Source organism: Anas platyrhynchos, chromosome 19, assembly GCF_047663525.1.
Source record: "Anas platyrhynchos isolate ZD024472 breed Pekin duck chromosome 19, IASCAAS_PekinDuck_T2T, whole genome shotgun sequence".
NCBI classification, from domain to species: Eukaryota; Metazoa; Chordata; class Aves; order Anseriformes; family Anatidae; genus Anas; species Anas platyrhynchos.
In genome coordinates, this window is record NC_092605.1 from 6,381,845 (window position 1) to 6,409,640 (window position 27,796).

At 36.3% G+C, this 27,796-nt stretch overlaps 1 protein-coding gene across 4 annotated transcripts; it reads left to right on the forward strand.

Moving 5' to 3' along the window:
- The first annotated feature begins 1 nt into the window (after window position 1).
- On the forward strand, window positions 2-27,046 carry RHOT1 (ras homolog family member T1). 4 transcript variants are annotated; one of them, XM_027471410.3, is made up of 21 exons: window positions 2-221; window positions 4,097-4,155; window positions 6,408-6,489; window positions 7,628-7,671; window positions 8,157-8,210; window positions 8,585-8,637; window positions 9,176-9,284; window positions 9,860-9,961; window positions 11,407-11,505; window positions 11,946-12,054; window positions 12,993-13,113; window positions 13,785-13,869; window positions 14,246-14,391; window positions 15,027-15,127; window positions 15,362-15,492; window positions 15,823-15,906; window positions 16,603-16,722; window positions 17,075-17,277; window positions 18,675-18,797; window positions 24,304-24,447; window positions 25,900-27,046. In XM_027471410.3, exons 1-21 carry the CDS (start codon window positions 185-187, stop codon window positions 26,015-26,017), a joined length of 2,124 nt encoding a protein of 707 aa, XP_027327211.1. In that variant the 5' UTR covers window positions 2-184; the 3' UTR covers window positions 26,018-27,046. The 4 variants fall into 4 exon arrangements, with proteins under 4 accessions (XP_027327211.1, XP_027327212.1, XP_027327213.1 ...); XM_027471411.3 differs by lacking the exon at window positions 24,304-24,447; XM_027471412.3 differs by lacking the exons at window positions 24,304-24,447; window positions 25,900-27,046 and adding an exon at window positions 21,383-24,271.
- The last annotated feature ends 750 nt before the right edge of the window (window positions 27,047-27,796 follow it).

Sequence of the window (27,796 nt, forward strand, 5' to 3'; positions counted from 1 at the left end):
GGGCTGTCCCTCGGCAGCCGCCGTAGCGAGCCCGCCGCAAGGCGGCGGCGGCGGTTGGGAGGGGGGGGGGAGACCGGGCGTGAGGGGCCGGCGCCGTGAGGGGCTCCCGGGCCGCAGCCGCGCCGCTTCCCTCCGGCCCAGCCCGATGTGAGCCGCCCCGCGGCCGCGGGCAGCGAGCGGGGCCATGAAGAAAGACGTGAGGATCCTGCTGGTGGGAGAACGTGAGTGCGGGAGGGCCCGGCACGGCCTCCTCCGCCCGGCACGGCCCCGGCAGGGGAGCCCCGGCCCTGCGCGGGCCCCGGAGCCTCCCCCTCTGCCCCGCTGAGGGCGCCGGGCGTGGGGCTGCGGGGCTGGCGGGGGGCGGCCCCGGAGGGCACCGGGCTGGGGCGTTTGGGCCCGGGGGTGGCACCAAACGGGTCTGTCCGCGGAGGGAGAGAGCGCTCCTGGGGGACAGGGGCTCCGGGGGGCGGCGGGGGCAGGGGGCCGGGGCTGGGAGGGGGCCGTGAGGGGACCGGGAGTGCCGAGCCCGGCTCCTGCCGTTAACTTGTGTGACCTTGGGTAAGCGCCGCGTACCGCCTGAGGGAGCGTGGGGCTGCGCTTTTTCATTTGTTTCCAAAGCTGTGTCCTTAAGTTCACATCTGGGTACCCAAATCAGCGGTTAGGCTTTCAAAGGCGCAGCCCCTTGCTGATGGAAGCAGCAACAAGGAGGTTCTGTGTTGTTAGCTTGTGAAGTGCTCTCAAGTTCCTCACAAGAAAGGAGCACAAAATAATCGCTGACTGTTGCTCGTAAAACTACCTAATTATACGAGGAGGAAAGTGCTCCTGACAAAGCTTTCCTGAGAACTGAATGCCTCATATATATTTATAGTATAGTTCATGCGGTTATTTTGTAGTGTTCGGCTGGCTCTGTCTGCACTGCCTAGAAAGATCCTCAGTGGCTTTAGAGAGGAATCTCTAGGGAGATAATGCTAAACAGGAAGAGTTAACTCGTTGAAGTTTTATTTTTCTAGCTTCACAAGACTTGATTTATTTAGAAATGCATTTGTGGATGTAGAACACGGCTGCATTCCTCTTCAGAGCACAAATTCCTAATCTGCCTTTGCTTTCTTGGGCAATGAGTTGAGGCTACAGATTTTAGACTTACACTTACCAGGCTGAAGCTAACTCACGGAACATGCTGTTTAAAATTGGACTGAGCCTTTATTGCTTAATTTAAAATTAGTTGGTCTTCTGCTTATATCTGTTGTGCTGGATTTTTTTTTTTTTATATATAATCGTGGTAAATGGGAAGAAGAACTTGTATAAAATCATTTGAGTTAAGAATTTTTAAAGTGTTAGCTGCATGCTTTAGCTGCAGAATGTGTGTTTAAGAAGGGAATGATCTGAAATTAAAAGGAGTTAATTTCCATTTTCCTATTCAAAGTAGCCCCCCAGTACTCAACTGGCTGCACCATAGTAAAAGAACTTTCTCAGGATGTTACTCCTGAAAAAAATAAAAAAAACTCTTCAGGAAGAAGGGTGTTCCAAGGTCACACTGGGGTGTTCTGAACTGGTTCTGTAGGGTGGTGAAGTACAGGTGGAGCAAGTGCTCAGATTTTGGCAACTGGGATCGCAATGTGTCCAACTGAAAATTTCAGGGGTATGGTTCTCTTAACTAATAGCAACATCAGAGATTGTGAGCATCTTTGTTTTTTAAAATTTGTGAGCACAGAAGGGAGATATCGACAGGTTTTTCCAATTTGTAAAACCAGTTATATTATTAGTGCTGTTTTGTATGTGTGACTTTTGTATTTAACTTGCTGTTTTAGGCCAATAAATAAAAAATCTGGACCATGCAATAACCTGCTGGATGATAGAAGCAGTCTGGCAGGTTCAGACTCTGAAATATCATGGCAAGACCTTTTGTTGTCACGCTGTTCCAAAACAGCTTTTTTTCATCCCAAGTGGTCTACATTTTAGATTTAAGGTTGTTTTAGTCCTAGTACCCAGGGTGCAAGCATAAATTTTTAATAGCTGATAATTTTCAGAATACATTCAGCGTGTTACTTTTAAACAGCATGATCTAAAAGGCTTCCATATGTGAGAAAAAAGAGAAGACCGGTTAATCATCACAAAATGCTGTGCTGTTTTCCTCATCCTAGTCAGCCAGTGTTGTTTAGGCTGTTACTTCTAAGGCTATAAACAGAATTGGAAAGACAAATGGCTGACCTAGATTCAAGCAAAATAAACCAAATCTCTCCACCTGAACCTATGTATCTATACAGAAGCACCTCTAGAACACTTTATCAGAAGCTTATACTCAGGGTTTCTGTCCTAACCAGCAGTTCATAACCTTCTATTTTCAGTCCCGTTAAATAAATAAAATGATCTTGTATGTTTGCAAAGCCAACATGCTTTGCACCACTTCAGATGAAAGCTGACTCAGTCAGATGCAAAATATGCTCCAGAATTTTGTGTAGTTATTAGATAACTTCTCTTACGTATCAGGAAGGTATTTATCTAAGGAAACAGGAGAGCTTTTAAGTTCTCATTCTGTCAGGATGAAGAATATTAAAATGTAGCTTGTGCAGGAGGATGCCTGGTAGTGTAAATTACTGTTTTAGCTTGTTTGAGCATCCTTGATGAGAACACAACCATACTGCTGGTAAGAAACTTGCTTCTTACTGCTGTCCAGTTAATGCCACTGAAGAAAATATGTGTCTGTTCTCACTAAGGAAGGCAAAAGTCTTCCTACCCAGGGTTACTTTTCCCTTGCTTTTCATAATTTTGTAATAACCACTCTTTCTCTTTCTACATTGAAGAGAAGCTTTTATTTCTGGATGTCCGAAGGCCCTTTGTTACTATTACTAAACATAGACTTGGACAAGTTGATGGTACTTTGACTGGATCATCAGCTTAGTAACGCCATTTTCTGCATGAAAACAAATTGGTCTTACAATTTTGTTTCTTCCTTCCGTATTCAGACTTGCATACAATTAAATAGGCAAGTGTAAATTGCAGTAATGTCAGCAAAATAGCTTCTGTGAATAGAAGAAATTTTTATAGTGTTTTCAATAGGCACAGTGATACAGGCTCTGACTGATTGCAAGCAACGTCTTAGTTGGCAAACCGCTTATGCCAGCAAAGATGCTCTATGTCCAGGATGAAATGATTTTGGTTAATGGTGGGCTGTCAAAACTGTACAATGCCAGATAGTACTTGAATCTAAAACTATTGTTCCTATAGAAAGGTGTCAAAAATAAAGCTCTAATAGTCTTTCTAGGCTTTCAAAAGAACAGAAAGTTGACAGGTGAAGGCTTTCAGGAAGGGGGGAACCCCAAGAAAATTCATTAACTCTTAATTTTAAACGATCACATTAAAGATTCGCAAACCTAAGAAATCCAACTGCATTATCAGCAGTCATGACTTCATAGGTGAACTGAATTGTATAATTAAATTTAATTGAATATTGGAGGAGAGGTGATTTTTTTCCTATTTAAATTAAGAAAACCATGGCATTAGAATACGTCTGTGTTTTGTTTTGTTCTCTTTTTACTTTTTTTTTTTTTTTTTGTGAGGGACAGAATTTGCGTCAAGGAGATTATGCTCTTGCAATTTCAAAGTAGTCCAGCTAGTTTGTGGAGATTTTGTCCACTGATGATGGTGCCACATCTTCTTGTTCAGCTCTTATCCTCAGTAGTTTGAAGCATAATCATTGTAACAAGAATACTATAAAAATATTTAATTCCTAAATACCTTTCTGTGTGCTTCCTTAGTTTCCAATTGTTGAGCTGTATTTATGCATTTCTAGTTTGTTTTTGATATTTTTTCTTTAAATATTCTATGTTAAGGTTAAGACCTGCTAATTCTTTTGCTTAAGACAGAGTAGGATGTGATTCCCTTCTGGACAATGTAGAAATATGAAATGGAAACAAATCTTTTACCATAAAAGAATTTGGAGAGAACTACTGTTATCAATACTTAAACAGCATATAAAAAGCCTTCAGCATGACCAGTTGGAAAATGTTTTTAAAATACTTCCCCTTTTAAGATGGGATGCAACTATTAAGTGTAACATATCCAAATTATCTAATCTCTGTTTTTAATTCTTTTGTAGCCAGAGTTGGGAAGACATCACTAATCATGTCTCTTGTCAGTGAAGAATTTCCAGAAGAGGTAGAACATCCTTATTTGTTTTCTTTAATATTATTTCTTTCCTGTTGTATAATATTTTTTTTTTCAGAGAGCAAGTTGTTAGGCTCTGCTTTAAAATAATGCTTCCTCTTTACAATAATAAATAAAGTCTAAAACTGCAACAGTGACTTCCGGAAAGTGATTTAGGTTAGTTTGTATAAAGATTAGGAATTTCAGTTTTATCCAAGTTCCTATCTTGTTTTTCACATGACTAATTAACCTCTTTTACATATACCTGAGAAATGTTAGTTTTCTTAAGTTTTTGAATTTGGTCGTAACTGGCAGCAGTTTCAACATTAGAGACTCATAAATGGAAAGGTGCTGGGTTTGTTTGTTGAAGTACTGTTGTATTTAAAGAGCAAGTGAATTAAAAAATGAATGAGAATGAGGTATCAATAAGTTGTGTTGTATAACTTGTATTTAGCCACTTTTTGTAGCTAAGCAAGACATTGCATTGCGTTTATTTCTGTTTCTGAATACTATTTTCCTGGCCGTGTTGTTGTTTTGATAAAACAACAACAACAACAACAACAACAAAAAAACAAGAAGACTCTTTCTGCTTTCTACCAGAATAAACGTAAAGCTATTTTCACGTTTTATTCCTTTAAAAAATCAGCTCATAGTTCTCTCAATACTATGAAAAGAACTGCAAAGGCTGCGAATAGCTGAGCTTTTTACATATAAACATTCAAGTTTATTTCTTCTGATCACAAGTCTTAAAATAGGCATCATGTGCTTCTGCTCTTTGAAACTACACTGCGTTGTGCTTAATGCAAATTGGTAGGTTACCACAGTTCATGAGTCAAGATCAGATTGTTAGCATAATTGAATTTGGTTCCCAAGCTTACAGGTAAAGAGGAGCTCTAGTTTCCGTTTGTTCTTAAAATATTCAGGGCCCAATTCTCTGACAGGTTGTTTGTCAATGCATTTAATGAATTCTATCCCTCTATTCACTTCTCAGCTTCTTCCTTCTGTATAGCATAGTATATTTTTCTAAACTCATCTTGGAAGAAAAACATTACTTTATATATAACACAAAATCTGCATGAATTTACAGAAATAAGTTTAAAAAAAAACCCTGCATCCTATATAAACTTCTGAAAGAGACGTGTACAGTTCTTGCCCATCCATCACGCAGATAAGAGCTGTATAGACCTGTGTTGCAAACATTTCAAACTTTGGAATACTGTTTAATGTACTTGGTATATTCAGTCATCACTCTTGATGAGGATAGAATAGAGGCTGAAGTTTTACAAAGGACCATTCTTCATGTGATTGGCTTTCCCCTTTTTCTTTTTTCCACATTTTTCCCCCTCTCTTTCCTCTTCACCCCCACCCCTTTCAAAAATAAAAAAGAAAATAAATAGCTGTGCAGAAAATTTTCATTAAAATTAAGTTGATTCTTCCTGAATGTGGATTAGTGTTCTCTGCAAAAAGGCCAGCAACCATAGCTAACCTACTGTATTTTGCAGAACATAGTTTTTATTACTATAATGTAATAATAAGCCTGCTTTGCAGGCTTACTTAAATTTAACATTTAATACTTTGTTAGAAGGAAGGAGGTTCCCAGGTTATGATCACTTAAAAATTGAGACTTATATTTTGTCTGTTGTGTTTGCCTTTTTTTTTTTTTAATGGTTACCAACTCACGCACTGTTAGCAGTGGTTGTTCAGGTACTGATTTCAATGGTAGTAGGGTCAGGATATCTTGTGCAAAAATGAAAACAAACATAAATTAAACAGTATTTAATTTGTCCGTAATGGCATGCTAACTCTGATGTTACTCTCCTGCTAAAGAATATGGAGCCCTTTCTAGTAATTGGTTGAATGTGGTAACCCTGCTGAATTCAAAACTTTTATTTATATGATTTTATTTAAAATAATTTGCAATTCAGATTTTGTTTATAGTTTTTAATACTATAATAGTTCTTTGAAGGTATTTGGATATAGTGGATTTGAGTTTTACTGAACCATTCATTGAATCCCTTAAAAACGTTACTTCCTTGCAAAGCAGGAGAAAAGTCCTTGTTCAGTAAGCAGACTATTAAAGAACAAGAAAGCAGCAGTGACTTTCAGAACATCGTTTAAAAAAAAAAAAGCTTGAACTAGAAATAAGCTAGCCTATTTAAAACTAACTAATTGGCAGAAATGCAGTAGTATGGCACTTTTTTGGACGGCTGGATTTTCAGCGATCATCTTTTAAAAGCTGTTTCTTGCTGTGTCTACAACTCAAGGTTCCGCCACGTGCTGAAGAAATCACCATTCCAGCTGATGTCACCCCTGAAAGAGTGCCAACCCACATAGTGGATTATTCAGGTAAGGACTATACAGTATAGCTGCTGTTTGACTGATTTGGTATGGAATTGTTTATCTACTTCAGTAGCCTTTTCAACTGCCACATTGATATGGGACCAAAGCTACATGTAGGAAAAGACTAGATTAAAGTAACAATTCATTGGATAAAACTAAATCGGATGATGATGGCTGATCCTCCTAATTCAAAGCCTAACAGTATCTACTGTTGGTACTACCATGAAGGCTACTGTTAGCGATATTCCCGTGAAGTTAGTGTTCTTAGTGTGACAGAGGTATTTACAGGTTCAGACACAGGTAGGTACTTTCATGGCATTCAAAGCTGTTTAGTATTTTTCAGGGAAAAAATTACTAAGATGGAAGAGACTTTACATACCTTAAATTCTGTCTTATAAAATTTTTGAGTTTGGACATTTTATCATTTTGTGTCAGTTTCATGCTTTGTATTTTTGGGTTTTGATACAATCCATTGATACCAAATAGATGTACTAAATAGGCTTAGTATCAAGTTATGCTGTCACAGACATGCAGGTGTTGCACAGCTAGAGAAAAGTCCTTATACAATGCGTAATGAGAGCCAAGGATTAGGTCACGTTAGCAGATTCCTTCCTGTCATCTGTCTCCCAACATTGTTGAGGTACTATCTTCAGTGCGTTCCTTATTTGGAACAAACAAATAATGCTTTTTTTTTTTTTTTTTATGAGACTTAGGCTTAAGTTTCTGGAGCGAGTTTATTTTCTATTGGATCAAATATTTCATAGATTCAGATATATTTTGTGGTAGAAGTTTACATTATAGAACAGATGATGCTGCTTACCGTCCTATAAATGTAGGGGATGCAAACTGTAACTCATTCCAGAGAGAACCCATCTACAAACATAATTATTGCTTTTTTAGAATATCTGCTGAAAAGCCTATAAGCAACAGACTGTTTCTGTTTTGTGAATTAATGAATCATTTTCACTGTAGTTATAGTAGAACCACTTTTTAGTGCATTTTATAAAAAACCTTTTAAATAACAAGAGCTTTCACAAGGCTGTCTTACAAGCTTTGTGAAATATCTTAGTTCAGTTTCTTAAGGCTTTCAGTTTCTTCAGAAAAACGTGTAGTATTAATGATTGGCTTGTTCTGTTGAATGCAGAAGCAGAGCAAAGTGATGAGCAGCTTTATCATGAAATATCACAGGTGAGTATTAATGTTTACTAGAAGATTGTTTCTGCTTATGGAGAAACTTTTCCTTTTAATTTTTCTGCTTTAGATGGGCTTCGGTTTGAATTGTAGAAAAAAGGTCTCATGCTGTTTCTTGCTTAGCATTTCATTTAGTTCTGTTTTGTGCCCTTTGCTATAGTAAACCTTGCTCTAAATAAGAAAATTGGATACTAGCACCACTTTGGTGAACTGAGCGTAAGCTTTGTCCTTCCAAGCAAAAGGACAGAACCCAAATATATTTTAATCAGTAGTCCAAGGAATTCACTTTTTGTTGTTGTTGTTTAAAGAAAAAAGTTTTAATCTGTTCGTTCAGGCTACAGATTGCTTAAGTGAGTCAGATATACTGCTTTTGACTAATGCTAGAACTGTTCTTTCTCTTCAATGTTATATTGGGTTTTTAATTGTCTCTGTTGCTCTAGAGACTGAACAGTGGGATTCAGTGTCTTTCCTTTTTATTTCAGGCAAATGTGATTTGTATAGTATATGCTGTTAACAACAAAAATTCTATCGATAAGGTATGTTAATGTATTTTATCTAATTATTGCTTGAAATAATATACTAATAATTGAAATAAGTACTAATGTTTGTCATTGTGAAACCTGTTAGATGTTTAAAAGGCATAGGATAGTGTTTAAGGTCAAGTTGTTAAAATGTATCTGTGCATTCTCTATCTTCTGGTCAATTTCAACATTTGGGTTTTCTGTCCTTTTCAGTGATGTTAGGAGTTGCTTATTAATCAACTCCAGTTTTTATTTCTTTTATACTTTTGTGGATAAATATGTGACTTCTTGGGAAAGTAGCAGTTGTAGTCAAGCTTGTGTACAGTTCAGACTCATATTAAATTTGAAACTGTATTTATCATGTTTTTGTTTTTTTAACCCCACTTTAGGTAACAAGTCGATGGATTCCTCTCATCAATGAAAGGACAGATAAAGATAGCAGGTGCATAAATAGATAAGTGTGAAGTAGGCTGCACATCAATGGGTGTCAGTGGACAGTGTTGAGGATGTTAATTGTTTAAGAAAATCAAACTCTAAACTTAAAGTTTAAATATCTTGTTGCTTGAACTTCTTATATAAAGTATATAGGTCTGTAGTATGTTCCAGCAAAGCTGTTTATTTTGAATTTAATAGCCAGCTTTTACCAGGTGTTTTTATATTTGTGGTGATGTAACCAGTTTTAACTACGTGGTCTTCAAAGTTTTTCTACTGAGGCTGGTTTTGTATAATAATTAAATGATTATTTACTTTTGTGATTAATAGTGTGTTTTTGAAGTAACAGCAGGCAGTATATTTCTATCTAAATGTATCTTAAATTAGTTACTCAGAACTGCTGTCACCTTATTTTTGCCTACTGGCTGACAGTGATATTTAATTACAGCATGAAAATAATATAATGGCTTCTGCTGTAAAAGTAAAATAGTTCTTTCAATCCCTCTTGCTTTTAAAGCTCTTAACTTGTTTGTTTGTTTGTTTTTTAGGCTGCCTCTTATATTAGTTGGAAATAAGTCTGATCTAGTGGAATACAGCAGTATGGAAACTATTCTTCCCATTATGAATCAATATACAGAGATAGAAACATGTGTAGAGGTGAGTAACTTTCTGACATTAGAATGAGTACCAAAAAATACATTCTCGCCAAGCACTTTTATGGCAAATTTTAAATAGAAACATAGAAATAATGACTTTTTTTTGTTGTTCAAAATACGTAATTATTTCAAATAGAATGGTCATTAACATGATGAGTTTGTATATTCTTTAGAAAAGAATACACTATTGTATAATGAAATGTTGCTGGAAGACTTCTAATATTTAGAGCCTCCTCAAATCTTTGCTTTTTAGCAAAATGTTAATGGTTAGCTTTGCGTGTCTGGTTAATGTTAAACTAAAAAAAAATGTCTGCAAAGTACTAAATAGAATGGATCAGTTTGGATATGTCTTTTTAAGCAGATACAGCTTTCTTATTGGTATGACAGCAAATTTGAGTGAGACCTCCTTTATTAATTATTGAACACATATGGGGGCTAGGTGACTTTTTTCCAAAACTGCAGTGTACCCACAAGATGGGGCTAGAACTTTAAAAGCTTGACTCTTTGTTTAGATTTCAGAATAAATCACCAAATAGTTAAGAAACTAGAAAATAAGTGTAAGAATTTCTCTTTCAGTGTTCAGCCAAAAACTTGAAGAATATATCTGAGCTATTCTATTACGCGCAGAAAGCTGTTCTACATCCTACAGGTCCTCTTTATTGCCCAGAGGAGAAAGAGGTATTTATACATAGATTTAAAAAACAATTTGGGGGGGGGGGGGGGGGGGGGAAGGTAATTGCTTGATTGCTCTTTCCTTTTCAGAAGATTTTGCAATTCTTATTTTCTTCTGTTACCTTTCACCTGCCCCTCCCACAGTTGTCACACATTAGATTCCAGACCCTGGTTACTGTTTCGTGTTGTGTTAATTCCATCTGTCTTCCTTCTTTATTCAAAACAATAAAGGCAGTTTTCTATTTCCCAAATAAATTGCTAGGTAAAATGAGAAGCTTTGGTAATGGCATTAAGTCAAATGTAATGTGAAAAACATCATGTGTTCAATTCCGTTGTCCTTTAGGTACGCATTTCACAGTAACTCCATTTATTTCAGGGAATTTACTCCAGACTTATCCTGATTTAAGGGAAAGAACTTTTCTGAGCATCTTGTGAGGCTTTGGCAAAAGGGATCAAAAACAAGTAATGTGACTTCTTAAAATATTGTAGGTAGTTAGCTCAGCATATCGTGGAAGATAATAGCTTAAAAATATGTATTTTTTTATGGGCAACTGTAAATAAAAACCTAGAACCTTATTCCCCCCCCCTTGCATTATTGGACAGTAGAAAAGTCTCGATCATAAACACTTTGTTAGATAGGGAATGAGAGAATAACTCTATTTTGATTTCTTCCATCAGAATCATCTTTGTGTTAGTAGTATTGTGATATAATTGTTGTGCTGAAATATTTTTGGTTTTTCAAAACCAATCTCTGTGACCTCTATGAAGAGAAGAGTCCATCACCACTCTAGTTGTTGGGAGAGAATTACCACTGTCTGTTTTCCTTCACTTGGAAGGTATCCCAGCAATTCTTTTGTTGTAGTGGTAGTCCATATGATTAGTGCTTTGCCTTGTAGATGAATGAGCCCTGGGAAGATTTTTCACTCTTTGGTGTTTAAAACCTTCTGAAGCCATAGCTAAAATGGTGAATATAGATAGCATGCTTGTTTAGAAAGAGTTGACTGTAGTTCTAGAGCTTTGCAAGGCACTGGGATAGTCAGGCCTTTTTTTCCACCAAGAAATGTTTGGAGTGGAAAAAAAGTAAAACAAAACATTCAGTTATTTTTAAAGCATTCTGTAGCAATAAGACTGAACTTAGTGAACTGATTTTTTTTTTATTAATAGTCAAGAATTGCCACCTTCAGCTTGTGAAGAGATTGAGGCTCTTGTAATAATTGAATAGAAATACACTTATTGTGAAATAAGTGTTTTAAATTTATGCATTTAAATTTGCTAGGTCAGGATTTGTTTCCTCTTATATTTTTGTGCTTTTGTATGTGAATGTCTCAATTCTGAAAATGTAGAATGAAGGCTAGTGTTTGATTAAATGCGATCGAACTGCCTCATGTAATTCAGTGTAATCTTTTTGTGTTCAAGCCTAGAAAGATACTGAACTTTGTTTTATTCTTTAGATGAAACCTGCCTGTATTAAAGCACTCACCCGCATTTTTAGAATTTCTGATCAGGATAATGACGGGACTCTCAATGATGCAGAGCTCAACTTCTTTCAGGTAACTCTGTTTTGCTTCCCTTTTCACTATGTTTAATGATTAAACTCCTATAATGTTAGAAAAAGTATTTGTTTTACAAGGGATTGTAGTAAAGTGAATCAGGAGGGAATTGGGCCTAAATATTAAGTCTTAATATTATGTCCAGCCTAAAAGAGCAGATATATAAAAACAAAAAGCGTTAATTTTATTGCTAACCACAGTTCAAATTTTAGTTCAAGAGCAAAATGAAAAAAAAAACAACAACTATTTAATTGTACAAGCCCCAGTGCTTGTTTTTAAAATCAAAATCTAAAATGTTTCTATGCCTTCATTTCCAGTAAGAAATTAGATTGCCCTTTACTAGTTTATCAGAACCTTCAAGGCTGCATTTTATACAGGACATGACATTTGTTTGGCTTAGTAGCTAGTGGTCCTAACATGCTCTTTTGATTTTTTGTTAGAGAATTTGTTTTAATACGCCATTGGCACCTCAAGCTTTGGAAGATGTAAAGAATGTAGTTAGGAAAAACTTGAGTGATGGAGTTGCTGATAATGGATTAACATTAAAAGGTAAGCTGTATTTAACTCCTAACAGATGTGTTATAAAGTTGATAATGGTATTTATGTAAAGAAGCAAGTATTTGGGAATATGATCTCTACCTTGATTCTTTTAGACAAGAGCTTGATGTAGTGTCAGTATGGTATTAAGGAATGATTAAAGTCAGGAAGAATGGGGGTGGATAAAATAAGGTCTCTTACTCATGGTCGCAGAAGTTTGGAAATCATATATCCAAAATAAGTACAGTGATTCAAGAGCTTCTATCCTAGATAACTTTGTAGCTCCTCTCCAGGCGTACTGGTTGCAACACTTAACAGAAAGGTGTTGTTTCTGACATCGTTTTAACGCTGTATTTTACAAATTTGCTCAGAGCATATGGCAAAAGTGAAAGGAGAAAAAGTGTTTTCTGAGCATCAGTGTAACTGCTTTACTTGTGAAGCTTACATATGTGATAGGACTAGTGAGAAATTGTAAAATGTGGGAATCCTAAGGCATAGCCTTACTAAGCAGTGAAATCTCAGTGTTCATTAAGCTTGGAAAGTGCTAAACCAAAATCCTACTCACCTATTTTGGTATAGGAAAATTAAAGGCAGTCTTCCATGAGATTGCTCTCCGGGCTTCTTTTTAAGCGTTTTGCTTCCTGTTTTGAGTTGTTGAAAATATTGTTGTCCTTATTTTTATACATCTAAGTTCTTCTAAAGTGCTGGTATTGGCAGAAGCAAACAACGACAAAAACATGTGGGTTGTTTTAAGGAAACAGTTACTTGAAGGACACTTTTACAAATAACATGATTTCTGAAACCTCCATCTAGATAGATTATTCTGTAATGTCACACAAGTGGTTTAAAATCCAAGTATTTCTTGTTTTCGGTCTGATGCTGATCCTAATAAAAATACTTAGAGTAGATAAAGTCATTCAGGGCCTTAAGATTTTATCATTTGATTTTAGGTTTTCTTTTTCTACACACACTTTTCATTCAGCGAGGAAGGCATGAAACAACTTGGACTGTTTTACGTCGCTTTGGATACGATGATGACTTAGAGCTTACACCAGAGTACTTGTTTCCTCCGTATGTATCACTTGTTTGAGCTTTCTTTAGCTTACATGTATTTAATTTTTGCTGCTTTAGCGACAGGAGGGAAGGTTTACTGTAAAGTGTTTATTTAAAGCTTATTGTTATATAAATTATCTGCCTTACTTTACAACCTATCAGCCAAAATCTTCATGTGACTGAAAATTACAGAGGAAGAACTCTTGTCTCATTGTGCCAGATCACGCATTGCTCTCTCTCTTTTTTTAAGAAAGACATGGCAAAAGAGACTCATAATACAAGACTACAACATGGATCTGAGCAGGTGCTTTATTGTATGCAGCACCAAATCAGAAAAGGCTTGTTAGGATTTTTCTGGCACTGGAGAGCCTTTGAAAATTCCCAAAGTAAAAGTTGAGAGATCAAGTAATTCTCTGGCTTTTCCTGAAAAGTGTGACTACATACTTTTCCTTAAAACAAAACACAACCCTGATGACTAAATATCATGTGATATAAAGACAGTCACTCATAATTTTAGAATTCCTAATAAAAAGTATGTACTTTGATCTCTTTAAAGAAATTGTTAAAACTATACGCAAAGGTTAAATACCAAATGTTGTGATTCTAAAATTCTTTATTTTGAATTAAAACATTCTGCATTTTTTAAACTCACTTAACAGTTCTTGTTTGTGTTTGTTTTCAATAAATAGGCTAAAAATTCCTCCAGACTGCACAACAGAATTAAACCATCATGCATACTTGTTTCTTCAAAGCATTTTTGATAAGCATGATTTGGTAAGCTTTTAATATGAGTGTGTGTGTCCGTCCTTATATTTAAGAGCCTTAGCTTGCAAGCAATTTTGTTATCAGAAAGTGTGTCTTGGTTATTGCCATTTCATTCAGAAACTGGCTATGGTGTAAGACATGGTCAAAACTGGTCTGTTTATAAGGTATTTCTGTCTACATGGAGAAAATGCAAATATAGTTGTACTACCAAGGTCTTTTAAGTAGCCTATATATTTAGTCTTGTTTAAAAATGTCAAAAGAAAGCAAGTTCTGTTTTTTTATAGCCAGTTTCTTGAATTTTTCAAGTGTACAGACAAAAAGTACCAATTTAGAATAGATATGAATTAAATGTTCTTTATGTCTAATACCATATGCTTGTTTTTAGGATAGAGATTGTGCTTTGTCTCCCGATGAATTGAAAGATCTGTTCAAAGTCTTCCCTTATATGCCATGGGGGCCTGATGTTAACAACACTGTTTGTACAAATGAAAGAGGGTGGATTACATACCAAGGGTTTCTCTCTCAGTGGACGTAAGTGTGTTGCATTGAATTATGGTATCTGAGAACTTTGCGTATGCTAATGTGGAGATTCCTCTTGAAAATGTGGTAGTAACAGTGGAATTTTAATAGTTGAAAATTGACCTAAGCAGTGAAGTTCTTATAACTATCCAGAGGCCTAAATTTCAGATAACTGTTATGTGTTCAGGATTTGACCAGCATTCAGTGCTAACTATGATGAAATGTCTCTTTAAAATTTGTATATGTCTCTGAAACTTGTCAAAACAACAGGAAAATATTTGACCGTTTCATTGTTCTGTTCTTTTAGAGTTGTTAAGAATAATAGTTGTTAAAGTTGTGAAGAATAATACTGTTTGGTAATGAGGGTTTTTTCCTATTGAAGACATAGAGAATGAGGAGGTTATTCTGAGGAAAAAAATGTGATCTAAGTTCATGGGCAGCAGCAAGTACTGCTTTCATAGAGTTCCGCTTGTTGAAGTTAACCACTGTTTACCTCTAGAGTCCTGTGTCCTTCAGTACTGCATAGTACTGAGACCATTACTATCATGTCAATCTGGAGACAGGCGGAAAAAAAATGTTTCAGTACTGCAGAGAATTGGTATTACAGATGCTAACAATTCAGTAACTCCTTTTGCCCCCTCTACTAGACTGACCACATATTTAGATGTACAGCGTTGCCTGGAGTACCTGGGTTATTTAGGCTACTCGATACTTGCAGAACAGGAATCTCAAGCATCAGCAATTACAGGTAATTAAAAATAAATTGATTTGTTATGCTTTAGGAGTTTAAACTTAAATATCTGCTTAAGAATACATTGCTTAAACGTCCTTTTTTCACTTAATTCTCTTCTACTTTCTGCTCAAGACAATCTTTTGTTTTGATATTTTGTGTGCATTATAAGCTACTTGTCCATTTATATTAAATGTTTTCATGTACATCCACACGTGCATTTTGTGAAAAATATTTGTATTTTCTCAAAAGTAACAAGAGACAAAAAGATAGACCTTCAGAAAAAACAGACTCAGAGAAATGTTTTCCGATGCAATGTTATTGGAATGAAGGGCTGTGGGAAAAGTGGAGTTCTTCAGGCTCTTCTTGGAAGAAATCTAATAGTAAGGAACCCTTTGCTTATATTCACACATAATTGTTAATTTTACACAACAAAACCCAGTTGACAGGAGTTTTACTGTTTATTACTGAATTCGGAGATTATAGATTAATTTTTGTTAAGATTAGCAAATAGACAAATTGATAGTGCATGCATAATTATTTGTGTATCTTGGATTACAGCTATGCATGTACTTGCAAAATAAACCACAGATTACTGTAATTTTTTCATTACATTTCATTATTCATTCATTAATAAATGGAGTAAAACAATTATTCAAATCTAACTGAAGGTGAAAGTTGCTGTGATCTAACCTGAAATTCTTAATTTTCAGAGGCAGAGGCAAATACGTGCAGAACACAAATCTTACTATGCCATTAATACAGTCTATGTGTATGGACAGGAAAAATACTTGCTGGTAAGGTTGCCTCATTGTTAATCTTAAAGTTCAGTGAACTACAGAAAGTAATCTGCAAACAAATACAAAGGAATTTCTGCTTTAATTGTCTCTACTTCCTAAACATAGTTTCTTCTACCGCTTCTACCTCCATGTTTTTTCAGGCTGAAATAATTTCTGATTTTGATTTTAAGATGTTGCTAATACTCTAAACTGAGTATGTTCAGGATCTGTTATTTTTGAAACTTTCACTAAATTTTAAAGAAACCACTCCATTAAACAATCTACCTATTTAGAATATAAGAATCTGTCAGGTGGGATGATTGCGATGGCTACAGTTAATCTTCGGTGGCTGAAATACTTTCTTCAAAGGCTTGCTGTACGGTAGTTTTACTTATGATGATATATTTCTTTGTTTTCCAAGAGTCTTCTGCTCTGTAGAATGAATGCCAGTTTCTGTGGGAATCTATAATAAGACTTTGTGTTAGAAGGAAATGTAACTTTTTATACTGAGGTTGTGATTGCCTGCAGATGTGATGTTAACAGCTCACATATGTTGACTCCATTGGTAAATTTCTCTTCTTTTTCATTAATTCTGCCTATTGTCAGTCCATTAATTCTAAGGATACATAACAATGAGCTGTAAAAATTGCAAGGAAAAGAAAGTTATAAAATTTCTTTAACTGCATAATGGCAAAATTTTTTCTCTTTTTCCAGCTACATGATGTCAGTGACTCTGAATTTTTAACTGATGCTGAAACCATATGTGATGCTGTCTGCCTGGTATATGATGTCAGTAACCCTAAGTCCTTTGAGTACTGTGCCAGGATTTTTAAGGTTTGTGTATTTTTTCATATATGTGTGTATGTATGTATTCTCATATTAAAAGTATATAAATTAAAAAAAAGTTCACTGATGAGTATTCATTTTCAATTATTGGTCCCATACGCCATGTTCTAGTGCTTAAAAGACATTTTATTTGTGAGTGCTGGTTATATATGGCTGATGCATTAAAAATGCCATTTTGATATTAATACAAAAGTAAGGTCTACTTGTGTATATATAAAATTTTCTGCTTCTAGAAGTGCTTGACTTCAGTGCAATTAGTATATCTTAATGCTGTTGCAAACAGTTACATTTAGGGTGTTTGAGGTTGGATATAACATATAATGCCTCTTTAAATTTGCAGCAACACTTCATGGATAGCAGAATACCATGCTTAGTGGTAGCTGCAAAGTCTGACTTGCATGAAGTCAGACAGGAATACAGTATTTCTCCTGCCGAATTCTGCAGAAAACACAAAATGCCTCCACCTCAAGCCTTTACATGTAATACTGTTGATGTGCCGAGTAAAGATATCTTTGTTAAACTGACAACTATGGCAATGTATCCGTAAGTACTTGAACCATTCTATTTTTTTCATATTGCATGGATCATGCACAATAGCACTGCTTGTCGTTGTTAGCCATGAGGATGGAACTCACCTCACTGAGATTTAGCAACAGAGAGAGGCATAAATGAATTTTGTAGAACTTGAAATTATGTCAAATTGAGAAAGCTGGTACGAATCCAATATATAAAAAGGTCAGCTGTCGTGGTAACATATTTTTAAAAGAATACACTATTTCATCCAGCTCATGTTACGTTTTTAGGTATATCTGTCCAATGAATATGTAGCGTTCTGTTCTGTCATTGTTGTGGATGCATCACTCAGTATCTCACTATTCGTATCTTGATATTTTTAAGATAATTGTGAATAAGTTGTACTGTAATTCTTTATAATAGCTCAACTTTACAGTTGTTTACAAGTAATGACACTCTTGTGAACAACAGTTTCCCCCAAAGCGCTGCTTGAAGCTTTTTTTATTATTATTATTTTTGGTGTGCTTATTATTGTTTGCTTCAGTCCACAAATCTGATATCTTTTACATTTTTTTAATATAACTTCTGTATAAATACCTTTTCAACTTTTGATACAATATACTTAAGCTCACGTGCTTTTTCATTGCATATCTCACTGTTGCTAAGCTCACTTTGCATCTCTTTTTTTGGTGGGTGGAGCTTTTAATATGATTAACTAGATAAATCTTACAACAGACGGAGTCGAGTATGACAGCTGACATTTGCTTTAAATTAAACAGAACTAATGTCACTTTGACCCAAAATCTAGGATTTTTTTTAATATATTTTTGAAACTAAATTTATTGGATTAGATTTGTAAAGCTTTTGTTTTGTTTTTGTTCTCTTATACTTGTTTTTGTAGTGCTGGAATACTGGAAACCACAAAAAGCGTAGCGCTGACCAAATGTCTTGTCATATCAATATTCCCGCTTCTCCCTTAGTTTTCAAGCATGTGTGTTTTTTAGGGTGGGAAAAGTAGAGGTAACTGTCACTTTGTAAAGCGTGCATTGAAAGTGGTAGGCAACGTGGCTTTCTTTACTTTGAAAAAGGGGTGTTATCTATTGCTGTGCAGACATACTCAGACATTCTCGTATGTCTTCCTTTCAAACTTAAATTCAGCAAATGTTTTCATTCATGTTTGTACGTTGCTATTAAGATCTACACATGGGTGATAATGCCAAAATGTACAAGATACAGAACATCTAACCCCAAGATTCTGCACAGCTGTAGTTTTACCCTTGCTTCCCCAGTGCATTTTTTTTCTCTTCTCCTTACTCATTCAAATGTACCTTTTATTCCTAAATCTCTCTTGGTTGTGGCACAGTCCTAATGTGCACCTGATTATATGAGCAAGATTTCAACTCCTGTCCTTCTGTGTGTTTTCGCAGCCATGCCCGGTTACGCTGTATGTGCGCCTGCAACAGGTGTACATTTTGCATCTGTCAGAACTTCCTCAACTCAGACTTGCTGCAATCTGTAAAGAACAAACTCTTCACTGCAGTTCTTAACAGGTCCTTAACTTTATTTACTAGGTACCAGGTGTGCTTTTAAAATAAAGGGTTTTTTTTTTTTTTTGAAAAAGCAGTTGGTAACCTTCTATACTGCAGATTTTTCATTCCATATTCACAAAATAGGCAGATATTTATTTTAATAACTGTCATAAAATTGTCAAACTTTGATCTGTTTAAGGTACTTCTGGTTCTTTTGAGCTTGGTCCAGTTATTTCTCTGAAAAAATGCCAACTTGGTGGTCAATTCTGGCACATTTTGATTGGAAAAATATTGGAGGAATTAGGACTGTTTTTCAGGGAGCTGGTAATGGATATCAAGTAATGTATGTAAGTCTGTGTAATGGATCTCACTTGAGATGTAGGTTTGTTTAGCATTGATTAGAGCTAGTGCCTCTTAGTTATCTATTATAAAAAATACTTCCATTTAAATAGTAATGTAGGAAAAGGCACAGCTTGACTCTAACATCACTGTATGACGTATTACATGCTTATAATTGCTGTTGTTTGGTATTTGGGAACTGATAGAATTTCTGTGTGTGTATTATGTCTGGTTTACACAGAAAGTGGGTAAGTTGTATAAAAATCTGGACCTTTTAACATCCAGTTCTTCTGAATAAAATGCAATATGTAAGAAGTGGTAAACGGTTAACCATTTGCATTTGCAGATATTTTGGAAAAAGCAATGGGTAAAGAGAACTGGTTTTCAGCATTGAAAACAGTGCCTATATCTTGCCTCGTGTCTACTGCAGGCTGCTTTTATAAAACACCTTGCTTTTGACACGTGATTTACTAACAGCTCAGCACTTGTCACCTTGACCCAGCAAATGGGAGTTCAAACCGAACAATTTTTGTAGTGTAGTAGTTCTGTTCCTTTTATAGCCTCATAGACTATGATAAACATAGTTATTTGAGGACCGTGGTTAGAATATCCTGGCACATTCTGCATATATTTGGTCCGTGCATATTACTACTTTTTACTGGTTTCAGGTGTAGATGCTCCAAATAAGAGTGGATGTTTCCTTTAAATGTGAGGTATGCATTCATAGGAGGCCTACTGATGTACCCATTGACCTTTGAGCACCTTTGTGAAATACAACTTTAATCCAAGATACAAGCATTAATCAGAGTGAGAATTTAGAGAAGGGAGAAAAAATCGTTAGTTTAAGAAAATACCATGAATATGAGCGAAACTCTTCATACCGCATCTCTTCTCTAGTTGTCACGCCACAGACGAAGATCCCTGCAAAAGAAGTCTCTTTGCATATTGTTACTCTAATACTTCATTTGGTCACTACTAAAAAATCTCAACTCCTCATTATCAAGGCTTAAACCGCCTCTAGAGCTCATCCCCATTTTTCAGAATGGTTATGGATTGCTATATTAAGTGTTGTGACATGTTTCTCTCTAGTGTGGGCCTGTGTTTTTTTGAGTCCTGCATTAGGCATTGTACTTAGTTCCTCTGAGATACTGTCAAGGACTCGAAGCGTTGAAATCTTTGTTTGACAAGCCCTGGGATGCTGTCTTTCCACACCTTGTCGGTAGGCAGTGTGGAATAAACATACGAATATACTGCTGTATGTAAAGCCCGTAATTCGAAGCAAAGAGAATTCCTTGCAGACTTCTACGCTGACCCTACGGAAAGGAAGAAGTGTTTCCTAGAATTGTTGTTTGCAGTCGTTCAATTAGTTGATGGGGCTTGTTGCAGGTTTCCAGTAGGCTAATTTCTTCTCAACAACGTGCTTCCTAGTTAGCTCTTCAGAGCATATTGCTGCAGGTTATTCACCTTCAGTACGTGGACTTACTGTAGAACTGTATACATAGGAAAGAATATTAGAGCTGAGATATCCGTAAATAACAGAGATTGGCCCCTAATTGTAGACTCAGGAGGGTAGAGGTAGTTCTCTTGTTTAGAAACATAAGCTTCTTAGAAGCATTTTAATGATTTTTGCATAAAAACAGCACTTGAATCAAAGAGAATTTTCTGATATAGCTACTTTATGTGATTTCTTATTTTGCTTTTACAAGTGCTTACCATTGGGTCAGAAAGTTTGGCAGAAGTCAGATAACTAATAGGTAAAGGAGGCTTCTTGAGAGTTTGTGTTCTGATCTCTTCCTATTCTGAAGCTCTAGAAAGTGAAAGTAGGTAAACTGAAATCTTTCAGATTGGACTCCTTGTACCATTTGTTGCCAAGTAGTGCTTAAACGCTGTTACTAAGGCACAATATAATAGTACATTAGAATATTCCCCACTTAGTACTTAAAGGAAGAACATTACCTCTATGTAGCTGAAGAAAATAATGCCCACCTTTAGTTTCTCTTTTGTGGACAAGCTTCAAAGACTCTCCTGAAGCTTTACAGGCTCTCAGAAAGGCAAGTTCAACAAATGTGGAAGTTCAGTTTGGGGATACTTGTGCTGGAACAGGATTGTTGGTTTGAACTACCCAGGATCACACTTCATTGGTTCTTTGAGGAAGAAGGCACTGCATTCCAAGCACTGTACATGTGTGCATGAGACTCATTACTATGCTGCAGTATTTTTATATTTTTAATTTGTTTTTTTTTTGTTTGTTTGTTTTTTTCCTTTAGGTGTTCATTTGTATTTGTTTGGCTGGCACTTAATCTCTTCTTATTACATTGTTTTACCTCTTTCTAAAAGCAAGGTTTCTGCGTATGTCATTCTAACCCTTTCTTTAATTATCAGCTTGGATTTTTGGCTTTATTTTCTTCCCTAACTCTAAAGCATGGATTTTAAGTGTGTTTTTCTGTTTTCTTGGTTTAAATTCGTTCACTTGCTGCCTTTTGCTTTTATAGTAGTGACACTTTTGTCAGCTGAGTTCATTTCAAAGCGATTGTTATGCATGAGAACTGTGTTGTTCAGTGAGGAAGATTTCTCAGACCATTTCATTTTGTTCCTTCTAAAGTTTTTAAATAACGTGAAATGTAAGTGAATTCTACTTGCATATAAAACGTGGTTGTTTCAGGAATTGTAAGATTTTTTTCTATGAAAACCTTCTATGAAATTAAAAGTTAAGGCAGTCATGTAATTTTCCTGTTATAAGGGAAAGTTCTAAGGATATAGTCCAGGTTTTATTTTTCACCATGTGCTATTCAATCTGATGGCAGAAATCTGTCCCTTGACTTGGGTGTCCCTAATATTTTAGGAGAGTGTAACAACATTCTTCTCACCTGTATTCCTCCTTCTCTAAAATGCTTAGTGCTGCATACTGAGTGGAGTTTTGCAAAGCTTCTTTCCAAATAGATTATATTGAACTGGCATTTTAAATTCTTTTTAGGTTTTGTAGATAATAACATGCACTTGGCGCTTTTCACATTTTAGATAACTAATGCATGGGGAAAACTTCTAACTGCTGGAGTGGTTTGCATCCTAGGAAAATGTGCCTGAAGGAAGCTGCAGCAGCTTGCACGTTACGTGATGTTTTTGGAATTTAGTTGCTCGTATTTTATTGTTAAAACCTATCATCTGTCAGAGCAGCCTGCTGCTGGCTGACTGCATTAACTTGCCTATAATTTTGGCTTGAGTAACCATGTGACTAGTGTGGCCTCTGTACTGTGCTTTTAAAACATGTTTGTAGTTCATATGGGATTGTTTTTCAATTTTAATAGTTAAGGTTAAACCTCCCCAGACTTAGGATTTTTCTTCTTCTGACATGGGGGGAAAAGTGTCAGTATTGGTCCATAACTTGGCGGTTTTCTGTGTGTAACCATGACAGGCATGCTCAGTTAACTTCTTGATAAGTACACGTGGCAAACTTCTTGTGAGTTGTTAAACCCTATTGAAGACTGTACAGATCTCAAAGGTACTATTCAACAAGTGACAAGTTATGTGGCTCACTGTTAAGGAAGGGCAGATTGAATCTGCCTTCTTTTTTTCCCAAGGTGTGCATTAAAATCTGAATTTTATGCCAGAGGCAAAATTCCTAGACACCTTATATATGTAGAACTAATTATGTGATTAAATATGCACACCAAACTATTTCAGAAGTTTAAAAGCTAATAAGAATTTCAAATACACCATCATTTATGGAGTCCTAACTACTTGTGTGTGTGTATGTATATGTGCACACATCCGTGTACAATTTTTCCACTGGAGAGAATAATTTTTCTAGTTTAGAGTTAGTGAAAGTTTCAGGTACTCTCTTACTATCAGGGCAGTAATATTTCTACCACTGGTGAAAATTAGTTTCATAAACACAACTACACTGAAATAAAATTTGAATGTTATTTATTGAAAAGGTAGAATTTTTGTTATGTATCGAGTGAAGTTTATATATTATAGTTACCTTCAAATCAGAAAACCTGTGCCAGAAACAAACATTCAGATTTTTTTTCTTAATGGCAGCTGAGCAGTATTAGGGATCAAAGATGTAAAAATGGAATTTAGGACAGTGTAAGGAACACTTAAGAAAGAAGTAGTAGATTTTCTTCCAAGGGTGTAAAGCAATTAAACATCCATAATGTTGTGAATTTCAGTGAGTATTTTGAGCTTTGGATATTTGGACTGAGATCTTCAGAGGGCACTAACTGTGTTAATTCCTTTGAGGTTATAAAACAAATCCCTGCCTTGGTTTAGTTTCTTTCTTCAAATGAAAGAATCTGTAACTAGAAAAGAGATCAGAGTCAATTTACTCTCCCTTTAGATATGAAAAGAGGATTTTATCATGAATGAGAATATATTAATTGTTTTTAAAAGGATGAAGCAAGTTTCTTGAATACCACTGAATATGGACATGTGCAAAAGTCAAAACAAGGCAAATTATAGATAGGAATCAGAAAATGCAGATGAGAGTGCACTTTACAGGGCAATGCAAAAGCACTCATTTGCAATTTAAACAATGTTTTACCATTTTAAAGGGATGCTTATTTAAATTATAAAAATAGTTGGGCATTGGAATTAACCAAATTAATCTTGAGACTTGTTAATTATACAAATCTTCACCCAATGGGGCTTGTCACATAACCTATTAACATCATGTCACATACAAGTAATTCATTTTACATACAAAGATAAGTGTTATAAATCACAGATTTTAAGACAAGTGTTTTATAGTGTTTTACTTAAAAATAAATAAATAAAAAGAATGCTAAAGCTTTTAGTAATAATAGAATACAGTATTGATTTGAATTATCAATGATGATGAGATCATATCAATTTTAGAGCTGATGTGTTAAGCCATTCCAGTGTTTAGCACAGGTACTCTAGCTCATGCATATGATGCAAGAGTATTGCAGTATCCTGTGGGCACATGAAAATTAATGTTTTGGAGATGGAGTAGGAAGAGATTCAGTTTCTTAAGCAGTTTTCCTTGTCCTTAAACTCCGTTTATTTCTGTTTTTTTTTCCAACCACTAAGTTTTTAACAACTCCACAAGAATCGGAGGTTAGGTGGGTGAAAATTATAAATTCTTTGGGCTTTGTTACTTGAGCATATTTGAAACATTATTGTTGAGCCATGCTATGAACTGCAAACTGTGCATGTGTGTAAAAAGGTTAAGACCCTACATAGATGAGTTGGGTGCCATGCTGTTAGCAGACGAGGAGCGCAGTATTATGCAGCAGGTACACGCCGTCAACTTTGTAGAAGATTCCATCTTCATGGAGTCATCTCTTGGTCCACGTTTACTTGAAGACAGGTAACAGCAGCCAAACTAAGGTGATCTTGCCATTGCCTTATCCCTTTCTTACCCTCAACAACCACTTGACATCTGGTTTGCAGAGGGTTTGTCAAAAGTAGATGCAGAACTAATGCTTTCAGGAATTCATGAATTTGGTCTGTTCAATAACCTACCAAGATATTGTTAAATAAGATTAGGAATTTTTAGCTAGCAGCTGTGTTTTGCTGTTAATACACCAAAGAATTTGTGCCTTTTCTTCAGCATGCAATATTACAGTACACTGATTATCTATATGGCTTATATTGCTCTTGCAAATGTCTGCTAAATAATATCCTAAACTGTTTTTGTGTATTTTGATAGCAAGTACAATTCCTGCTTTACTAAACAGCTTGTATATGACAGCTCTGCAGTTCACACTATCTGAACTTTCTTATGCACTGTGTATGTTTAGGATCTCTGTATGCTCCTTGGATTTAATACTCCTGCAGTTTGCACCGAGTAACTCATCATTATAAATACAGGCTAAAATCTGTAGGCTAGTGAAGTTCTTTCATGAGTTCTATCTTAAACAAAAACAAACAAACTCTTTGCTATTATTTAGGAACTTGTGCTTTGAATTATGGCATATATGATAACTTGTTTTAAATAGTAGCTCCTGCTTTATGGTAAGCTGTCATACTTGAGACTACTTTAAGGATGTCTAGCAGTGTTTAACTGAGCATGCTCACAAACTTTCTGCAGTATTTGGGAGAGTTGGGTCACTGGCTGTCTACTGTCATGCAAAACGTGGCTTCTTATGTCATCCAGTCACTTCATACTGTTCTATCTTCTCGTTTTCTGTTAATGCCATTGTCACTGCCTGTTTCACTAGCACCTTCTCTTAGCTTTCAGCTTGGTATTGGATAACTGTTTCTATTGCTGTTCTTGTGACTGTACTGGGAAGAAAGGGATTTACAAACTTATTCTTTTGATTCTAGCTTTTGGAAAAATATTACTTGCTACTTGTCAGCAAACTTTTTTTTGGGGGGGGGGGAGAAATAGAAGTAGATATTTAATAGGGCTGGAAAACTTTGCAAGGAAAAGTGGAAATATGCAAACTCAAAAAAAAGTTTTGTTTGCTGTAATGGACTTTTTCTCACTATGGATTATTATTAATTTGCTAGCTATTTATTATTTTTATTTTCTGAACATTTGCTGGTACTCTCAAAGAGGACACACTGCTCTCCCATTCTTCTGCAGTTGTGTGAGCTCTGACTTCCATGGTTCTGCTAATGTAATCATGGCAGCAGATCAAGTCCTAAGCTTTCAAGAAAAATAAAATGACTGTTTAAGTACTCATAAGGCTGAACTGTAAGCTCCTTGCCTGTGACAAGTGTAGTGATGAATTTCCAAAAGCAGAGTAGCTTAGCACAAGTTATCTGATATTCTTGTCCTGAAAATAATTTTTTGTGTGTGTGTGTTAAATTTTAGGCATGTGACGCAAGCGGACCTCAAGAGCTCTACATTTTGGCTCCGAGCAAGTTTTGGTGCTACCGTCTTTGCAGTTTTGGGTTTTGCTATGTACAAAGCATTATTAAAGCAACGATGATCTGAGAAGAAGCACATCCGGCCCTACCAAATAAAAATAAACTTTTATGTACATTCTGAATGCTTTAAATTCTGCTAGAACTATTTATATATGCAGAGTTACTTTATTAATATTTGTAATTCATGCATAAGATTATTTTAAATTATAGCTCTAACTACAGTATTGCATAATGCGTGGAAAAAAGAATTGCATCTTAGCCAGTTTAAAATGGCTTAACTTGTGAGGCCAAAAGGGAATTTGTTGTAAATAACCTGTACATATTAAAGCAGTACAACATTGCTCCCCAAGAAGTTATTCAAAATACTGTTCTTAGGTATTTCACCATGGTGACATACTAGTGTATAGATGAAATTCATTTAAATTCATTTTCGATAGAGTAGGTTCAACTCGAGGATCATACTTCCTCAAGGATTGCTTATTTATTTCACTTTTATTTGAAGTGACTTAATCTTTTTGGACTACAAACTACACCAAGCAGAATTTGTGTTTTTCTTTCTAACCTGCTCTTTCAACAACAGATTTCCCTACTGTAATATGTGTTTCAAGAAAAAGTCACAGTTGCTGTCCTGGCCTATGATTTTCTACGTTGTATGACCAGTGACACGCTTATCCGTCTAATAACTTCTTTTAAAAGGAAAAACAAAGACTTCAGAAACTGCCAGATCAACTTCACATGCTGTGTGTAACAGTTACTCATTTTCCACTACATTGTATTTTATAACCCTTATGCATCAGATAAGAAAATTTGTATATTATATATGTTAATAATTCAAAAAGTGCTGCTGTTTAATTTCTTACATGTGTCAATCCTGTTAAAAGCTGTGTATAAGATAGAACTGAACTAGTACACAGTACCTATTCTGCTGTAGTATATTAGTTGCATGGTTCACAGTGCATTCTGTAACTGGCTAGAGTTACCTGTAGACACAGCTTTTCTAAGGATCAAATCGAACATTACTTCCTCATAACAAACTTATTTTTCCATTGCTGGCCTTTTCGAGTATTTCAATAAAATAACTGTGTACTGTGCTTGTCGTATCCTTTGTATTTAAGGCCCAGCAAGCCCCGCAGGGTGCGTATTTCCATGGCAATACAACAGCCGGGAGGACCGGGGCTGGCCGCGGCCGCCAGGGGGAGCGCGGCTCCTGCCTAGCTCCGACCTGACGGGAGCCAGGCGGGTGCCAGGGGCCGGCAGCGACGCCGCTGCTGCCCCCGGACGGCTCCCTCCTGCCCCGGGCCGGTTCCCTCAGCTTGGCGAGCTCCGGAGAGCGGCGGGACGGGTCCGCTGCAGGCGGCCGGGGGTGTCCCTGAGCCGCCTCACGTCGCGGCGGCCCCTGAGGAGAAAAAGGCGGGAGCCGCGGGCAGCCGTGAGGCGCATTGTGCCGCGGGGCTGAGGGAGACCAAAAGTCCAGAACTGAAGCTCAGAAACATCACCTCTGTATAATTTTAACATACTCCCCTGAAGTAATTTTTAAAATCCCATGTTTTTAAGTAAATCTCCCTGTTTTGGCACATCTGGGCAATTGTGGGCACTTGTCTCAGTGGTTCGGCCACACAAAGCTCTGAGAACTGACTGCTCTGACCAGGCCCCGTGGCCTGACCAACATTTCTGAGGCGTTAACCAAATTCACAGGGAAAACTACGATCTTGCAAGCCTGTGCTAGGACAAATGGTAAGCTGCTTCTCTAACCTTCTCTTAGTGGGGGGGAAATACTGTGTTTGTGGAACAGCTGGCAACTTTGCAATATTTATCAGGGTTCCCGCTGTTGATCTGATTTA

Coding starts and splice junctions, on each gene's coding strand:
- RHOT1 (XM_027471410.3), top strand. CDS start 185: ATGAAGAAAGACGTGAGGATCCTGCTGGTGGGAGAAC. Junction 8,211..8,584: donor ACAAAAATTCTATCGATAAG/GTATGTTAATGT, acceptor ACCCCACTTTAG/GTAACAAGTCGATGGATTCC. Junction 18,798..24,303: donor TTCACTGCAGTTCTTAACAG/GTCCTTAACTTT, acceptor GTGTGTAAAAAG/GTTAAGACCCTACATAGATG.